The 18,416-nt window shown below is 39.6% G+C and overlaps 1 protein-coding gene across 4 annotated transcripts in view; it reads right to left on the bottom strand.

The window, feature by feature from the left end:
* Positions 1-423: 423 nt before the first annotated feature.
* The window catches only part of LOC124636763 (histone-lysine N-methyltransferase ash1), a 41,938-nt gene continuing 23,945 nt past the window's right edge, over positions 424-18,416 (bottom strand). For 3 of the 4 annotated variants that reach the window (XM_047172897.1, XM_047172896.1, XM_047172899.1), the window contains 19 exons: positions 17,291-17,482; positions 16,952-17,087; positions 10,971-16,866; positions 10,688-10,881; positions 10,428-10,566; positions 10,148-10,313; positions 9,744-9,900; positions 9,477-9,577; positions 8,990-9,340; positions 8,454-8,766; positions 7,953-8,182; positions 7,386-7,485; positions 6,763-6,917; positions 6,107-6,376; positions 5,669-5,838; positions 4,612-4,714; positions 3,934-4,101; positions 3,439-3,570; positions 424-3,112 (listed from right to left, as the gene is read on the bottom strand). In XM_047172897.1, coding sequence (XP_047028853.1) covers positions 2,942-3,112; positions 3,439-3,570; positions 3,934-4,101; positions 4,612-4,714; positions 5,669-5,838; positions 6,107-6,376; positions 6,763-6,917; positions 7,386-7,485; positions 7,953-8,182; positions 8,454-8,766; positions 8,990-9,340; positions 9,477-9,577; positions 9,744-9,900; positions 10,148-10,313; positions 10,428-10,566; positions 10,688-10,881; positions 10,971-16,866; positions 16,952-17,087; positions 17,291-17,482 — 9,144 coding nt within the window. In that variant the 3' untranslated portion in view covers positions 424-2,941. The remainder of the gene's footprint in view (positions 3,113-3,438; positions 3,571-3,933; positions 4,102-4,611; positions 4,715-5,668; positions 5,839-6,106; positions 6,377-6,762; positions 6,918-7,385; positions 7,486-7,952; positions 8,183-8,453; positions 8,767-8,989; positions 9,341-9,476; positions 9,578-9,743; positions 9,901-10,147; positions 10,314-10,427; positions 10,567-10,687; positions 10,882-10,970; positions 16,867-16,951; positions 17,088-17,290; positions 17,483-18,416) is intronic. The other variant, XM_047172898.1, reaches the window with a different exon arrangement.

The following is an 18,416-nucleotide window of genomic DNA, read 5'->3' as shown; positions in this document are numbered from 1 at the left end:
ACCTACGTGCCTTAGTTAGAGGTCAACATCCAAATAGCCTTCAAAGGGTAGGTTGTGAAGATAGGATGTGGCTACATAAGGTCTTTGTCGTGTCATCTTTCAGTGGACATATTTTGGCTAAAACGACGATATGCAGACGAACTGGTTACCAAAATAGCTCCTGCCTAAGAAATGGTGGTCCACACATATCAGCTCGGAAACATCGTTGCAATAACGGCCGCACGCATCGACCAATACTCCAGACGTCATCAGGACCGTTGACTACGACTGCAAGAGCGGTTGGTAGGTTGATCACTTTTCTCTTCTGTTTGCTAACTGCTCGAGCAGTCCGTGCATAGCTAGCCTTACAGTTCCTATCACAACAAAAAAATAGAAACTGTAAGACCTATAGGACAAAGTATATATACAGAATTAAAAGAACAATTCTGATCCAATTTAATTTATTATTAAAACATGAGTTACAACAAATGGCATCTTAAAACATATAAATAGTAAAGCTGCTCGTTATATCAAAAAAGTAATTTATTATAACACTTCAATATCCCTGATATGTGTAAATAGTTTGAATCGATTTCAAAAAACGCATTGTCGCAACATCGCATGAAAATTGATTTAGAAAAAAATTCATGTCCTTTTAAAAGAAAAGACACGAAAAATAAGAAATCTAAACTCATTAATAAATTCACAAATATCAAACTATTTACACTTGCATAAGAGAAAATATAAATTTTGATGTCAATCAGAAAAGCAAAAATTATTTTGATCCCAAAATTCGATTAATTGAAGGTGGCTCAGGGTTTGTCTATGATCGGACACTAATCATCCGACCATAGTCTATGTGTAGTATATAACACAAAGTAGGCAATCAAATGTAAATCTTATATCTAAACTATTATTGACTATTGTAAACTATTTAATTCACTATTTAAGTACATATCTGAATTCCTGAATTAACTAACTGTCACTATAGATAAATTCATGGATATTTTAACGGGAATATGTCTATCTGTGGTACAAATGGTAGACTGATTATTACTTAACCATAAGGCGAAGAAAACATCTGATTTCAAAAGTGCAAGTGCGAGCGACAAAAAAAAGTATATACTGTAAGTATTGGGATTTCGTGTTTACTGATCTAAGATAGTGCTTTCTATTTTGATTCTAAATAAAATAGAACTGTAGCAGTAAGTCACTATACCATTGTTGAATACATAACAGTAAATACATTTCGATGTTGTCATCAAGCTTTAGATCTCAAAGTGTATAAGAATGATTATGATGGATATTTGTACTAGATTTTGGGACCAAACGATCTCAACACATGCTGTTATAAGCAAAAAGATTAATAAATGTAAACCAGTAAAGACGAAATACTATAAATGGTTTCTTAAAAATATACAAAAAAAATCACTGAAATGTTAAGTTACTAAGAAAGAATAAAAACTAACAGTAATTTACAAATAAATTAGAAACAAAAACAACTTTGTTCTCCATGATCACAATTTGAAGGCGTAGCGTGAGAGACGTGCATACAGTGTCCGACAGGCGTCGGATAAACAAGCAGACACTTCTTAGAGGACTAACATACGGTCCGTACAGTAAGCAATATATTATCATCTTGATTTAAACATAAAACAACCAACCACCTTAAACACTAACATTATGTACAACTTATTTTAACCAAATGTATAAAAATTAGAGAGATTTTAGTGCGTGACGTAAGGCATGAGTGCATCCTGCCTTCCTGCTGCTAGCACGTATATAAATGACCAGACGATTGAAACATAATCTACTTCCTCTAACTCTTATTCTAGCGGAAGATGATTAGAAAAAGGAATAATAATAATTAATCACTAATATTAAATTAACAACCTCCCAAACAACACTTCTGTATCTAACCTCTATTAAAACTCTTCAACGTTCAACATCAGTTCGCACCAGTGGTCGTTAACTAATAATTTTATTAACCTACAATTTATCTCGTACACGTTACATGTATAAATAACTACAACAATACTCCGCACTTTCCTCTTATGTAAAAATATAACTATTCGCAGTACTCCTAAGTCTAAGTCGGGGAATCGGGGCCCATAAGTAAATTATGCTGCACTACAACATCGCGACTGAGCACGAAACTTAATAAACAAATTACTTACAATCATAACATATTCAGAAGATAATATCCGAGAAAGCCTGATCTCCTCAGCGGAGCCGATAGTGTTACATCATCAATGTTCATGTACTAATCGGGTGACCGCGTAAAGATCATGGGACAAATCTTAGAAAAAATAATAATACAGCGTTCAACACTGGCAATTATCGTTTACACACATCATTACGACGGAATGCCAAAGGATTTAAATTTTAACCAAAGTATATTGAAACTTAACTTGTAAGAATACAACATAAATTTTAATGTATTAAATTGACGACGTGGCATCGAAAAGGATTTCTTGACACGGCATTATTGGAGAGTATAACGCAGCGGGATTTCAAAAAGTTTTTTGTTACCAGCAGAAATGTTAAGATGTCTATATAATCAGTAACCGGTGATTAAAATCCTCTGGCATGACATCCCGGCCTGTGTCAGCTTAGGCTGCTCACTTATCCCTGGTAATATCGGTGACAGATTTTTTGTAGAAAACACTGATAGAAATAGTTTAACGCACAAAACTCCAGTCAGATAGTACTACAAAAAATCGGTTCGATAATTATTATTTGCCTTACAAAAAGTTTTATGTGGGCGAGTAGCCTTAACACATCAGGCAGTTGTTCCATGTGGCACACTGGTACTCAGCTGGATCCGGTTACACTAGAGCTTGCCTGCCCGCCGATCGGGAGAAGGCTCGGCTGATGCAGATGACGTGAGCTCTTCGCCTCACGGTGCCTTGGCGCGGCTGGGGGCGGGCGACGGCGGCGCGGGCGCGCAGCAGAGGCAGCGTCAGGACACGGAGCGGCGGGCGCGGCGCGGCGCCAGCAGGTAGCTGGCGTCCAGCGCCGCGCCGCGCCCGCCCAGCCGCGCCAGCAGCCGCCGCGCCAGACCGTTCACGCGCTCCGCACGCGCCCAGCGACTCTGCGCAGCCGACCTGCCGCCGCCGGGGCTCACACAACTCTGGAAGTAACATTATGCTGTTATTCACGTGGCAATGATGTGCGTCGGCGATGTCCAGAGACACCGCCGAGACGACCCCACCCCGAGACAGCATCCCCCGCCATGTCGCACCCGTGAGACACATGGATCATCACATGTGACGTTTTACGAGTCAAAGAATTTTAAATCAATTTGCTACAAAGATGTAACTAAAATGTTACAAATTCGCTGCGGAGAAACGTATTCTTTGCACAGTTAGCTTCATGAGTATGAAACGCTATCAATTCACAGAAATCTTAAAATTCAATGTTTATCAGTTTTATTTAGAGGCCGTTCGAAAAACTCACCTTTCCTGCATCCGTAATTGCTGGCGCAGTTGTTTTCTTTTTCACATCTTTAGATGCAGTTTTGTTCTTATCAGTAGCGGCAGCGTTCTTAGCTGCTTTTCCTTTCAGATATTCAGGAGACACTTCGTGAGGCTGTAACAATTATTTTATTTTAATTTATCAATACTTCAAGATGCGATTTCATTTGTACTACGGAACTAATTTTCACATCCGATAAAAGATTTTTACTATCTTTACGGTCTGATTCATAAAGGTAATTACATTCCTTCTAAAGCAATTTATTCGAGGAAACAGCTATATTTTATTAAATATTTTAAAGGAACTGTACCTCTGTTGGGCAAAGCGATAGTTCGACCCCTATTTTTCCCCCGAGTCCCACCAATCGAGTTTATAGTCGTCCACAAGTCGTCCAGCCATCTCTTTCGGGGCCCTAGCCCGTCTACAGTGACTGTGATGGAGTATCCACTGTACAACTAAAAATAAAGTAACACATACCGCATAAGTCCTAGTAATCTTGAGTCTGTGCGGGAAGTGGTCGAAGGCGTATGGTCTGGTGCAGACGGGGTACTTGTGGCGGGACGAGCGCGTGAACAGGCGGGCGCCGCGGTCCACGCGCAGCTCGCAGATGTACACGTGCGGCTCCAAAGCACCTACTGGGCGACCCTGAGGGAATGAAATAATATAAGTGTTAAAGTAATGAAATAATTTAAATTAATGATGAAATGAATGAATGATATATTCATATATTTATTAGCATTCCATAATATTACAATAGATGATGAAGGGGCTTAAATACAAGTGCTAACCACTTGTGTTTCTCTGGGCTAAGTAACAGCCACACGAATCGATCGATCATAATGTTAAGTTGCGATATATTCGTAAAGCGGTCTTCATCCTATCATGACCAGTTCCTCCGTGTTTCAGAAAGCGAGTTAAATTGACGAGTTGGAACACTGGTACTCAACTGCTTCCAGATAGACTGGAAGCTGATCCTCAAATTGGTGGAAAAAAGCTAGGCAGATGGTGGTTAACAAACAGTTATATCTTATAAAGTTATACGGGCTAGATTGTAGAACTGGTTGGATGTAGCCAATTTATAAGATAGGTTACAACTGTCGTATCCTTGGTGATCAAACAGTTGCCTTTCAAAATAGATATATCAATGTTATTTACCTTGCAATAAGTATTGAGGTCCATGACCCAACACTGCGACATCACAAGTTCGATAGGCACTGCTTCATATAGTGGCACTCTCATCACCTCATTGTGGAAGAACCTGTAAACAAAATCATTAATCACATCTGCTAGACCAGTGGTTCTTAACCGGTGGTCCGCGGACCACTGGTGGTCCCTGGAGGCATTCCAAGTGGTCCGCGAAGCTTTGCTTCGCAACGTTGCTATCCATCTTACTTGGCCAACAGAAAAAAATTAAGGTTTGAAATGTAGCCCTTTTACGTAATTTTGGTTCTGAGTCTTAAAAAATAATTACAATTTCCCGCTCGCTTCGCTCGCGTATTCAGAAACGATAGGCACTCGTTTTTGCATTTGTCAACAAACAAAAAGTTAAGTATGTTTGGGATACATTTTACGTCCGTACGAGTCCGAAAAAAAAATTCGCGCTCGCTTCGCTCGCTCATTTGTAAGTAGTGCTGATCCAAGAATTCAGAAGTTAGTAAAGAGAATGCAGTCACAAAAATCTCATTAAAATAAAATCTGTAGCTTTTAGTTTTTTGTTAAATAATAAAGAAAGGGGTGCTAATTATAAAGTGTGCTTGTATTCTTTATCAAAGAACCCTTGGCAAGCCAAACTTTTGGTAAAGTGGTCCCTCATGACGAAAAGGTTAAGAACCACTGTGCTAGACAAAAAACGCGAAATGCGTTGAAAATCTACCTAAAAACTCGTAGATGTTGATACTCCTTATAAGCAAAATCGAATTTGAACAAACGAGCTCTTCCTTGGAATTGAAAATTTTATTTTGTGTTTAGCTCAAGAATGCGTCATTCCATTTCATTATAAACTCATACTGCATACAAATTAGCCGTTGCCCTGCGATTTCAACCGCGTCCCGGGGGAATTTCTTCCTGTAGCCAGACAAACTATAGTCTATTTTACTCGGAGATAGTTTACAGGAGAAACCTGTTCAAATCGGTTTTGCATTTCGACATACAGACGAACTAATTTTATTAATTTAGCGTAGATGAATAAAACCCACTATAAACATATACTTACTTCCTAGTGGGCTCGTGGAAGGTCTCGTGCGGCCTCAGATAGTGGTGTCCGTACACGTATCGCTCCTGCGTGTCCTTGTGCTTCCACAGACGCTCCACGCGGAATATGTCCAGCTCTGATACGGAAATCTCGCCGATGGTCTGGTACGTGTGCTTGCGAACTTCACCCTCCTAGAATTAAATAATATTTTACATGAAGATATAAACTTCCATGAATTCTAAGCAATATGGAATCGCATGGCCTGGTTCATTATTTTTCTTATACTGGAACCATGTTTCATACACACGATAAGACAACATTTTTAATAACAACAAATGTATTAGTGAAATTCTGTAGAATTTAATACCCTTGCTTATCCAAAAAAGGAGGAGGTTTTAGGTAATAGTGGCGCAGGCCCAATCAAATGTGGTAGAAAATGATTTTAAAATAGCAACTAACCTTATTCTGCGCAGTTTCTTCAGTCTTATCTTTATTTTTCGCAATATTCTTAACCTTCTTCCTATCAACGCGTTTAGTTTTAGGCGAGTCGGGTTTATCCGCTTTGTCGCCATTTTTCTGGCTGACATCCGGGTTCTTCTCATCAATAGGAATGTCGCGCAACACGTAGACTGTGTCGCCTTGTCGCACTTGTAACTCGCCCCGCATCAGCGACAGGTAGAACTGATGACCTTCCTCCGTGTATTCGTCCAAAGGTATTTCACGGTCCACCTGTGTAGAAAATGTTTTCGAAATAAATAAATATAATTTTTTATGTCAATTTGATACATAAAATGCCGAAGGTGGCAGCGGTAGATTCCATCTGATTCTACGAATACGATTTTTTGTTTTTGTTTGTGCTATGGCATCCTTTCTGACACGGTGAAGAGAAGAGAAGGAGAAGGTTCTAAAATCTAACGTATGAGGGAGTACAGGAGTTGGAGCTAAATAGGTAGGGTAGGGTGGATATTTTGCTTTGCTACATGCGCGAGTCGCTGCACGCGCACCTTTTTAAAATGTCTGTCACCTGCGCATATGCCTCAACATGCGCACGCTACATGCGCCGTGTAGATGCACCCTTAGTTTCGGAAGGACATGGAATATTAGTAGAACAGTACCTTGGTGTTCTGGCAGTGGTGGCAGTAGTGCGGCACGCTGGTGTCGGTGACGCGCATACACCTGGCGTGCTGCCACACGCCGCAGCCCGCGCCGCCGCACTGCACCATCAGGCCTTCTTCCACGTGCAGACCACAGATGCACATGATCACCTCCTCTGTACCAATATTACAAAGTTATCGATCAACAGTGGAATCGCGGTTTCAGAAGGCGTACGTTCAACGGTGGACGATGATGAACGAACAATGTGCGAATCGACATATTACAACAAAATCACTAATGAATGTCTCAAAGAGTGGGATGCTACCGTGGTGATATGACCACGGACATTCGGTGAATATAAAAAGCCGCAATGTCGTCGGGTCGTGCGACTACTGGGCCTCTAACTAGGTGAAGGGGCGTGCTGGACGAGAATATATTGCAGTACAGAACGCACGAGCACTTCATTCATCAACATTATTTACTCAGAATAAATCTTAACAGCGTGAAATAACATCTCTAACGAAATCGGGTAACTAATTTGTAAAAAGGTTTGTAATGTTAGGTTTTCCGCCATAATTTTGTAAATACGTGAACCATACATATTCTAACAATTTATATCTGTTATGATACATATTCAACTCACCAGTCTTAGTTTTCTGCAAGAACCCAGGAGGCAAGGGTTCTTCAGGCCCAAGTATTTTAGTCAGCATATCAGCATAATCCGTCTTCACTGAATTATAAACCTGCAACAAAACACAACATTAAATAAATAATTCTTGTGTCTTAACTATCACATTAGGTAAAGTTAAACCATTAGTGGTAGATAGTGATTTTAAAGAATAACAGCCTTACTTATAAACGTGAATTAAATATAAGTTATACTTAAGGGCTGTTTAAGAAAATTCTTACTTATAAACGTGGCTTAAGCTTGTCTTAACTAACATTTAATCACTACTTAATACATTAAGTAGTGATTAGTTAAAATGTTGCTTAGTAGGTGATTAGAGATTTTATAAGTAAGGGGGTTAATGAATAATATTAGAGGAATATAATGAGAAAAAATATGGAGTTTCTTGTCCATTCTTCTCCATAGGAAGTTACTTTTGGAATGGGCAACTAGAATCAATCTTATTTATATTTTTGACGTTCATAAGTGCTTGTAAACTTTAAATAAAATAAATGATTTGACTTTATGTGGTAACTATTTTACCTTTTTAATTTGTGCGGCAGCAGCTCCCATAGTCGACAGGCGACCATGTTCCCGTAAGATGGAACTCAATAGCGATGACACATCAGAATCGAACTTGGCCAATGTGTCGCAATGTCCGGCTTCTAATTCTGTTTCAATGGCTGCTAAGTCAGCTGGACCACCTTCCGGGGCTTTGCCACGCTCGGCTTTAGCTCGCACTAGTTGTGTATACAGTGGCCTGTCTTTTTCGTCTGCGAAAAAAATAGGTATAGTTTTACATAATGTTTTACGTAGTTTTCAACGTAGGAAATGTAGGGTAAAATTTGTATATAATAGTTGGATCAGATCGCCTTGCATCATTGAAACTTGATGACTTGTGACTTTAACAGACTTCCTCTACACAAGTTTTCAATTCGTTTTTTTTGTCCGCACATTATGCCTATTGACTGTCACTAATAGCCAACCTCAAAGGAGGAAGAGTTGTTGGAAGTGAACTGTACTAAAGCTTTGAAGGTAACTCACCCTTAACTTCCTTCAGCGCGCGACAAATAGCCTTCAGCACAACATTCAACCGCTGTTCCTTCGGCAGTGTAGGATCGTCCTTCGGTCGCGGCGGTCGTGTGACGTCACGCAGCGCCCGCAATCTAGCCAGTGCTCCGGCCTCGTCCACACTGCGGGCCGGGGCCAGTGGGTCCACTGTGCAGGATGCAGTGGGGGCTACTGGGACCGCGGGGGCCGGTGCGGGGAGTGCGGGGGCCGAGGGAGGGGCGGCTGTGGTGGCCGGTGGAGGAGAGCCCGGGATAGCGAGGTTGATGCGGTCGCGGATACGCCGTACCTGGGAAAGATACGAGAGAAGATTAAAGGGATTGTACAAATGTGTCCAAAGCAGATAAAAAAAATGTTCATGATATACGCATGACGCCTTCTCAAATTGATATATTTACTGTTCTATGAAATATTTTTTGCTGATCTAGAAGGCGGACTAACAGATTTTTTACTATATTTTTTTCACTTACGACCGTGTGTAACATGTTATTACAATTAAAAACTAAACTTACATTATCCAAGTTTCTCAGAAGGAAGCAATGTCGTTCTTTAACGATGTTCTTTTCCTTGGCCGTGAGCGGTTTCATCTGAGGTTCCTGCCACAGCTTATTCAGATGTTGTTGGTACTTGAGTATGGTCATAGTCTTGATATCGCACGTGTTCACAGCTTGCTGTTCAGATTTCTTGTTACATTTGACCGCTTTGCGCGGCCGACCGACCCGCGGCTGATGGCCGTTTGAACTCTGAGACTGATTCGACGCGTTCGATGGAGTCCGCGATTGAGTTTTCACTGGTTGTTTCGTGATCCTTTGAGATTTGCCTCCAATAACTCCACGACAGTCCTCAGAATCGCACTTGCAGGGCTACAAAAATTGACGAATAATAGTAATTAATATTTACTTAATAATTCGATTAATGTATTGATTCAATTAATGTATAATTAAATACATCATTCCGAAAATATTAAGACTAAGTATGTGTCTATGATTTTTTACATACCTGACCCACAGCAGGATTGAACAGCGAGAAGTTATAATCATAGGTAAGTTCCTCACCAGGATCGATGTCTCGTAAGGCAAAGAGAGCCATTCTAAAGGTGCCTGAAAGAATAGAAACATTTCATCAGTAATAAAGCTTTCTACTATATACTTTATATTCTTACTACTAATTATACTTTATAATACTTACTACTGTTTATTTTATTATAATGTATATTTTACGGATGTGTTCAATTAACTGCCAAAATAATACAGTAGGTCAACAAACCATTGGAGGTCCACTTCTGCATCTCACAGTTGGGCCTGCAGGAGTGGTTAACGAATCGTCCGTCGCCTCCCATCCGGTGTCCGTCTATAACCAGACCGCCGTCTAGGTGTAGGCAGTAATGATGCGTATCTCGAGCATATCGAGTCGCCATCCGCTCCTAGAATTTAAACAAAAATATTATAGAAGCGAAAGTATGTGGGTATGTTTGTTATTTCTTCACCTGCAATCGGTTGAACGAATTAGGATGAAGCTTGGCAGTAATATAAGCTTATAGATCAGTAAACATGTAGGTTATTTAATATTTGAGTCCGGGAGTAAGTAGTTCCCTTACGAAACAGCCAAGAGGGTGAATGCTCTGGTGGAAGCCATTACTCAAAAAATAGATTAAATAGTTAATTCCTTACCTTAAACTCCTTATCAGAAACGACCTCTCCAACATACTCCAGGATAAAATCTCCCGAAGTGATCCTGTGTTTAGTCCGTACGCCCCAACCTTTGTTCTCAGTCATAAACTTCTCCAAGCCCGAAGCCCATTCATGCCGCTGAATACGTTGATTCTTACACCTATCACTGCAATTAACAAACAATAATTTTATACCGTTCGGGAATATTTTATTGAACATATATAAATAAAAATATTAATTTAATATTATTAGTGAAATATTAAATTAAATATTTATTTACCCGCAAGGACACAGTTGTGGGGAACATTCGGAATAAACCAATCTGTTGATGCAGTCTTCATTGCATCCTGATGCTGGGGCACAGTTACACGCAACGCTTTCACATTCTTCCGCTGATGGTTTCACATCGTAATAAACATCTGAAAAGATAAATAATAATTTAAGCAATAGCCAGAAACACTCTCAGAAAAACTACTTGTATGTCGGTCATAAAAAATTGTATAAAGGGATATAAAGGGATATTTTAATATATAGACTTACTTGTGCGTATCTTCTTATAGTTCCACGATGGTACAGGCTGGTTATAATGCTGTTGCCACCATATGTCATAAGGCAGTGAGAAATGTTGCAGCCTTCGGCGCACCCAACGTTCACAATACGGCGGAGGAGCTAACAACCCAGGCGGGAACTCCGTTTGGGTCACTAGATTCTTGCCTTTACCCTCCGGTTTGGGACTGGAACGTAAAATAAGTATAAATAAATACACAGACAACATAAAATACGAAACATATATTACATGTATAAGAATGATAAATCAACTTACTCTTCCTTGTAATAGTCGGAGAATAAACCAGCAGCTAAGAACTTCTTGCGCAGGCGCGGATTCCTCTTCGATATTACAGGTTTGTCCCTATTGTCGACACTACTTGCTGGACTGTCGTCACGAGATGACGCCACTCGCTTCTTACAAATGATATTTTTCGATAATACATCGATACTCTTTTCAAAATCGATCTCTTTCTCATTTAGCGGCAGAGGATCATTTTCGAGAGTATCTAACGAGGGCTCTCTAGACTTCGAATCAAACTTGCGACTTACAACGGTGTCTAAAGAACTCTCTCGAGAACTCGATTGGACTTCTCGTTTCTTGTTCATTTGACAAGACCGTGATTTTCTTCTATTAGCAATAGCAACTGGTTTAGTTACCTTCTCAGTTTCAACTACTGCTTTCTTGATTTCCGGTTTCTTTGTTTTAGTTACTTTCGGTTCTTCAGTGGTATTATCTGAACTTCTAGTCTGCCTTCTTTCGCTTGGACATAACACTGCAAGACTAGATTTTGGTCTCAAGCCGATTTTACAATTCCTCTCGACAACTTTTCTCTTAGAAAATATTTCTTCAATTTCAGGAGATGGTGACACGGCCCTTGTTTTGCGTTTTAGCCTCTCCAAATTATCTAGACGACTAACTGGTCTATCGGATTTTAAATTCAAAAGGCTCAATGGTATGCTGTCTTCGGGATCATTACTAAGGGAACTGGCCAGAGATGGGATACTATCTGTTTCACTTAGAACTTCCCATTTATTTATATGATTTTTAACCTCTTTCTCAGTCTTACTCTTAAGCTGAAGGGCTGGTGCTCTTAAAATAGATGAACTAGTCTTTTTCTCAGTTGCAACAGTATCAGCAGTTTTAGAAACTTTGTTATTGTTATCACTTGGGACATCTTTGCCTTGTAATTTCTCAAGAGCTACAACAGTCAATCTGCCTTGTTTGGGACATTCGTCCTTATTCAGCACAACTTTAAGCTCGGGCTTCTTACTAGTAGTACGTTCTAAGAAACTACTCATAGCTTCACCATCTTTAGGCACGCGCTCAAATGCAGAATTATTATCTGTATCGGAGGTAAAATGACTATCCGAGGTGATGTTGCTACTTTCGATCTTCTTCTTCTTTCTTTTAATATTTGGGAAGCCAGTTCTATTAATCGCCTTGCGCCTTCTAGTTTTCTTTTTTGATGTTTCCACCGTTTTATTGTCACTGGAATCATTAGCTTCGGACTTTTTAGTAGTCAAGCTGATCTTCTTAGCGGAATCTGCGATGGCTAGACGTTCCGCTTGTACTTTTGGAACTAAAACCCTGGCAGGCAAAACCAGTTTACTCTCTCTGAGAATATTATTAGCCTTCTTCTTTTTCTTATTATCGTTTGGCTCTTCAGTGTCTGTATTCAAATTTCTTTTTGTTTGTCGTAAATTATGACCACCAGTTGTTTCTTGAAGTTTATCTGATATGACTGCAGCTATTGATTCTCCTCGTTTTGGCCTTATAATTGGGTCAGGTGTTTCTGATATTAATGCCAAAGGTATCTCGGATTCGGTGTCAATAGGAGCCAGTAGAGAATTTGCCGCTTTGGCGTCATTCGTTTTAGCTTTAGATTTGGCTTTATTAGCATCAGCCAAAACATTACTGACACAAATGGAAGACTTGGGAATCTGATCTTCCAAATCAATTGATGGTTCAAATATACCAGTTGGTTTGTCGACATTCACAACAAGCGTTTGTTCAACATGAGGTTCTGATGCCTTGGACTTTTTAGTGTCCAAAACTTTGCCTTTCGAGACTGGAGACTTAATTACTGTTGCTCTTGTGCTAATTTGAGATATTTCTTTGTTTTTAATCTTTTCATCAGTCGCCTTACCAGAAGGTTCTGAACTATTTTTCTCTTTTTCTAAAATACGAGATTCTATAGATTTACGTATATTATTATTTAATAGTGTATCTAAAACCTTAGTAGCTGCACTTGGATTTATTTTAGAAACTAGATTACTTGTTAAACCTTCCAATCTATTCTTTTTACGCGTCATTATTTCAGACTTCTGAGCGGGTGGGATTGAACTTTTATATAAGGATCGAGCAGACATACTCTTCAACGGATCTATATTCGCGTTGTTTGGCGATGTTGTATTACTATTAGACATTGCAGTATCAGACTTTTCAGCCTCTTTAGAATCTTCCTTGGAATTATTTTGATTAACATCCTTGGTTTCTTTCGCATCTGAAGATGTAATCGATTTTTCTTCAGATAGCTTCTTGGATAAAGACTGTACTACTTGATCTAGACTCGAATGTGATATAACCTTATCTGCTTCAAGTCTATGTCGCTTCTTCGGTGTTACAATAGGTGCGGAATGTCGTGTAGGCGAAGATTTATTTTCGGATCTTGGTGAAGAAACTTTATTTGTTTCTTGTTTATTTGACTCTGGTTTCACTTCCTGGTCTTTAGATTTAGGTAAAGATTTTTCTAAATCATGCACCATTTTATGAACCGCCTTCAACTTTTCGGAGGTTTCGTATATCTTCTTAGAAAGTTCCGATTGCTCCGACGTCGGTTTCTTGATAGATAGTTCATCATCAGTTTGGGAATTCGGAGAATGGTTCTTAGTGGGTGTGCTATTGTTTTCATTTATTTTAACGGAAATATTATCTGCAGATGCGTTGTTATTTGCTTTTGTACTTTTCGATGCAACTTCATTATTAAGACTTTTGATGTCTTGATTGTTGGAGACTTGGGAAGTTTTTACATTATCACAGTTCTTTTTTCCTTTTTCTGCCGATAGTTTTAGTTTGGGCGAATCTTCGGGTGTATTACTTTGGACATCACCAGTACAATCAGTCTCGGTGCATAAGAACTTTTCAGGACTATTTCCATTCTTAGAATTCTCGTCAAATTCTGATGTAACTAAGCTAAGACTCAATGAGTTACCTGTAGAAGAGTTAATGTGATAATGCCGCTTTTTGAGGGGCAATTTATGCTCATTAGTATCTTTTCCACCTTTATTCTGAGATTCTGCTAGCTGTTTTTTGTGTCTCCGTTTAGACGTAGGTGTAGCAATTTCTTGATTATCCGAAGTTTTGCGTTTCTTCGATCCTCTTTTAACTACTTTAGTAGGAGCTGCTTCCGTGGATGTCTTTTCTGTAGTTTTAGGCGGATTTTGTGTGACATTTGTAATTAATTTTGGTGCTATTTGACACAATTTAATAAAATTTGATATCAAGTTGTCCATATCTTGACTAAACCTTTGATCAACGAGGTCTACAGCTTTTGTATATGTTTCCCTGCATTTAGAAACAGATCTAGATCGATGCCGTCTTTTACTTCTATGTCGATGATGTTTATTCTCTGTCTTAACTGTTACCCTCGAAAGCCTCTCCGTGGGTTTTAGATTTATTTTAGGAGGTGCTAAAACCACTGTACGTCTATGTTTCTTGATGTGGTACGAAGGCTTTATATGTGGCTTCTTAAAATTTAGAAAAACATTCCTCGATAAGGATTTGTTCGGAACATAACTATTTTTAGCTTTTTCGAAAATACTAGGAAGCGGCTTAGGCGGAGCATCTTTTTTCGACGAGCTCGAAAACGAAGTATTTCCGTTTTTTAATTGTTTGCGGTTCTTAGGGGACAATGTTCTCGAAAAGTATTTAAAACTACTATCATTTTCCTTCTTCGGTCCTGAAACTTTAGCAGCTATGCAAATCGGTGACGATCCAAATTTATGAGTAAATGCAGGTTTTAGTGCTGGCAAAGAATTGCCGATGTATGTGGCTTTGTTTGGAGACTTCAGCATAGTATTGTTATTGTTGTTGTTACTCACTTTGAATATATTACAAGTTGTTACGGGCCGCTGTAAACCACTAAACACTGGGCCTGGAGCGAAAGGATCTGATGAGTTCAGTCTTAACACGTGCTTTTGGCTCATCTTTGAAAACCCGAAGTCGTACTTTGATGCTAGCGGATATTTTGTGCAAACACTTACATACTTAGGACTCGCACTGGGTTTTCGCAAGTAGCTTTCACACTCCGAATCACTTGAGCTGTGACCTAAAGTTAGGCTGCTGAATGTTTTATTTGTCAAGACAAGTATCTCTTGATCTGATACAAAATGTTTCTGGTTTTTGTAATACGACCTATCTCTTACTGACCTAGTCTTCTTTAGTTTCCTCATGCGTCTCCGCATACTCCTTACACTGTTGTCTGTTTTATATCCCGATTTATCGCTCTTGTAACCCGACTTGTGGTCACTTTTATAGCCCGAACGGTAGTAATCACTTTTATATCCAGATCTACAGCCGTAATCGCTCTTATAGCCCGACTCTATCAGACGACTACAGCTTTTATAGGGTTTAAATTCATGGTCACTTTTATAACCCGATAAGATGTCTTTATATTTAGGATTCAGATCGATTTGTTTCCAAGTTGGGTCTAATGGGTCATCTGCAGCTGCTTCATTCTCACTTTGATTATCTCGCCAGGTGTTGTTAGCAAACGATTTATTATTCTTTTTAGGTAAGTTAGCGAGCTTGCTATTTAGTTCTTTACGTTTTGCGTACACACCTGACAACACAGACCGGTTGGTAGTTACAGAATCATCGTCACTATCACCAGAGTCATACTGATTTTTGTCTTTTAAAGTTTTAGGCGTGTTTTTAGCAGACTTCGTTTTATTTTGCGGTTTACGCCCAACCTTTTTTCTAGGAGGATACAATACCCTGTCTGTTGCATATAACATTCTATCTAATGCAGCTATATCAAGTTTATGGTCAACCTTCTTATTCTTTTCAAATTTATTTTGTTCCTGTTTAAGTGGAACTGGAGATGGAGCTTCTGTTTTGATTTGTTTAATTTCAGTTTCAATTCTCTTTTTCTGGTAATCACATTCACTAGAATCTGATCTGTTCTGAGCGAGGCTCCTGCTTTTGGATTTTGATCTCATGGCTCTTCTCGTTGTGTTTTCCTTTTGAATAGATTTCCTACCTAGTCTACTGTGGCTTTCGTCAACATCGTGACGTCTCAGCGGAGAATGCGTGGGGGAGTTGTGATTCGAGAGTATTCCAGAATCTGGAGAAACATTCGGAGGGTCATTATTATTATGAAAATTGATTACGTTTACTACAGATTTTGCTTCTTTATGAGATTCAGTACCGTTGTTGTCAAATTCGTCAGCTTTTCGAACTTTCCGAGGCCTGCCCCTTTTTCTTCTAGACTCTACGATAACATTTTTAACATCTTCCTGAGATTCAATTGAGTTCGTGCTGATTGTGTCTAACTTTTGAGAATCAATTTGACTTAGGTGATTTAAATCTGTACCAGCTAGAGTTATAGGCGAACTTTTTAACAAATCATTAGCACTTCCTAGTTCGGAGCCTCCTTGAGTGATATCTAATGTCATGAAGTCATTATTATCGACACAATCTTCGAGACTAGGTGGATTTGTCATTGATATATCCACAGAATCCGCAACAGAAGCAATCTCTTCGAGGTCTTTATAATTTTGTGAAAGCTCTTCTGTCTGCTGCGGACTCAAATGTTGGCTCGATGATAAAAAGTTTGGCGCGATGGGAGTTATTTCTGGCAAAGTATTTATTTGGCCAAGTACACAATCGCTGATTGTCCCGACGCCGTCTATCGATGATGGATTTAAACCACACGATAGTGAAGATGACGCTGCCGTATTGATGGATGTTAAAGGCGCCGTACTGCTCAGCAGTTGAGTTTGTGCAACAAATTGCTGAAGCAAGCTGGAAGCGTAGTGCGTGGTGTTCTGATGCCCCGTGTCCGAGTTGGAACACTCATTTTCCGATCCTGATGAATCGGCGGTCGCCCTTTGTATAGCAGCTGTCACCAGCTGAGGCGTAAGTTCCATTTCACTACTGGATCCATCACCTGAAATATTTACGCCTTGATAAAACTTGGGATACAATTACAATATTGTGCGATAACTAGAGAGTTAATCGTAGTAAAAGCTTACCATTATCAGCAATGGACTTGTCGTCGTTATCCGGCGCCGCGTTGTGGACAGTAAAGGTCGAGAAATTGGGCTGTTGCGCCGGCGCGCTCGATGTTTGTTCTGGAAATAGTTCCGCAAGGTCTGCATCGTCGATGAGCTGCAAAATATATTTCAGTGTAGTGCTCCAAATAGACACAGTAAACACAGACTGCTGTAGAGCTATCTATGTAGTTTTAACGAGCACAGGTCATGTCTGACGACCTATGCAACACTAAAGATGTTTTATAACGATATTTTTAAAATGGAGAGTTAGTCCTTAAATCAGATCAATTATAAACAACGTCAAATGCAAATGTTTACCTGTAGTTGACAGTCCGCGGCCAGTGCAGCATTGGAGTCATCTGGCGAAGCATGTGCGGAGCCGCCTGCGGCATCCGCGGTGTCAGAGTCCGAAGACGATGATGACGAAGATGATGATGACGATGACGACGAAGAGCTTGATGATGACGAACTAGTTCCACAAGCCACGCTCTCCGCCGCACCCGATGCGAACTAAAACAAAGGGAAACTATGCTTAGAGATGCTTGTGATATGTTGAACAGTTTCTAGTTTCTGAGCAAGTTGGGTTTTATTTCAGAAGAATAAATAGAATCTTGTTGCGCAGTCATGTTCAAATCAAATCCATCTTTAATTTGCTACTACATATTGGTTCATGTAATCAAATAGCCTAATCACGAAATTATTTCAATTATATATTACGCACTTAGTTATACTTGTTTTGGTTGAATCGAACGTAATTGTGGTAGTTTCATATTGCAAGTATTTCAACGGGACGGCGAGAGGAGCGATTAGCGCTCGAGATTGATTTGGCGCAACCAGTACCAACAGTAAAGTGACGCAACACTGCGAGTAAGTTCCTCGCTGACCGCAATACACACCTTAACACTCGTAAGTACCCATTCAGATCTCATACACAGCTGCATAAAATTTTACGATCACCAATCGAGCCTTATAAATACGTACATTTGTAAACTTAACTTTAATTTGACGTATTCAGTAATATAAACGTGACTCTGGCCTGTAATACACTTAATTAGTCTGGAGTTGAGCCATAGGCATGCAGCAACGATTATGTGGACCGTGCATGTATTTGTCCTTCTATTCCCAGATTGCCTTTTCAAGAATGAATGTACAACTCACGATTCTCGATAGTACAATGAAAGCAAGGGATTTACAACACACTCGTATTATTTAACTTAACTAACACGGCTCGATCGGTGTAACTGGTTCGCGCTCGCACGGTTTACTATAAACTAATAATAGGGAATGGCCCTATCTCTATCAAACAGCATTTACTCGGTTCGCAGAAATTCAATAAGCATTTGAATCCGTTAGAGTCTAATGAACCGGTGGTTATTTCATAATTTTCCTTATGAAGACTGTTATGAACTTTCATACAAAGTTGTTGAAACTTTTGAGAAACATG

This window comes from Helicoverpa zea, chromosome 15 (genome assembly GCF_022581195.2).
Source record: "Helicoverpa zea isolate HzStark_Cry1AcR chromosome 15, ilHelZeax1.1, whole genome shotgun sequence".
Lineage (NCBI taxonomy): Eukaryota > Metazoa > Arthropoda > Insecta > Lepidoptera > Noctuidae > Helicoverpa > Helicoverpa zea.
Note: the sequence above shows the minus strand (reverse complement) of the source record. Positions and strands in the feature narration are given on the sequence as shown.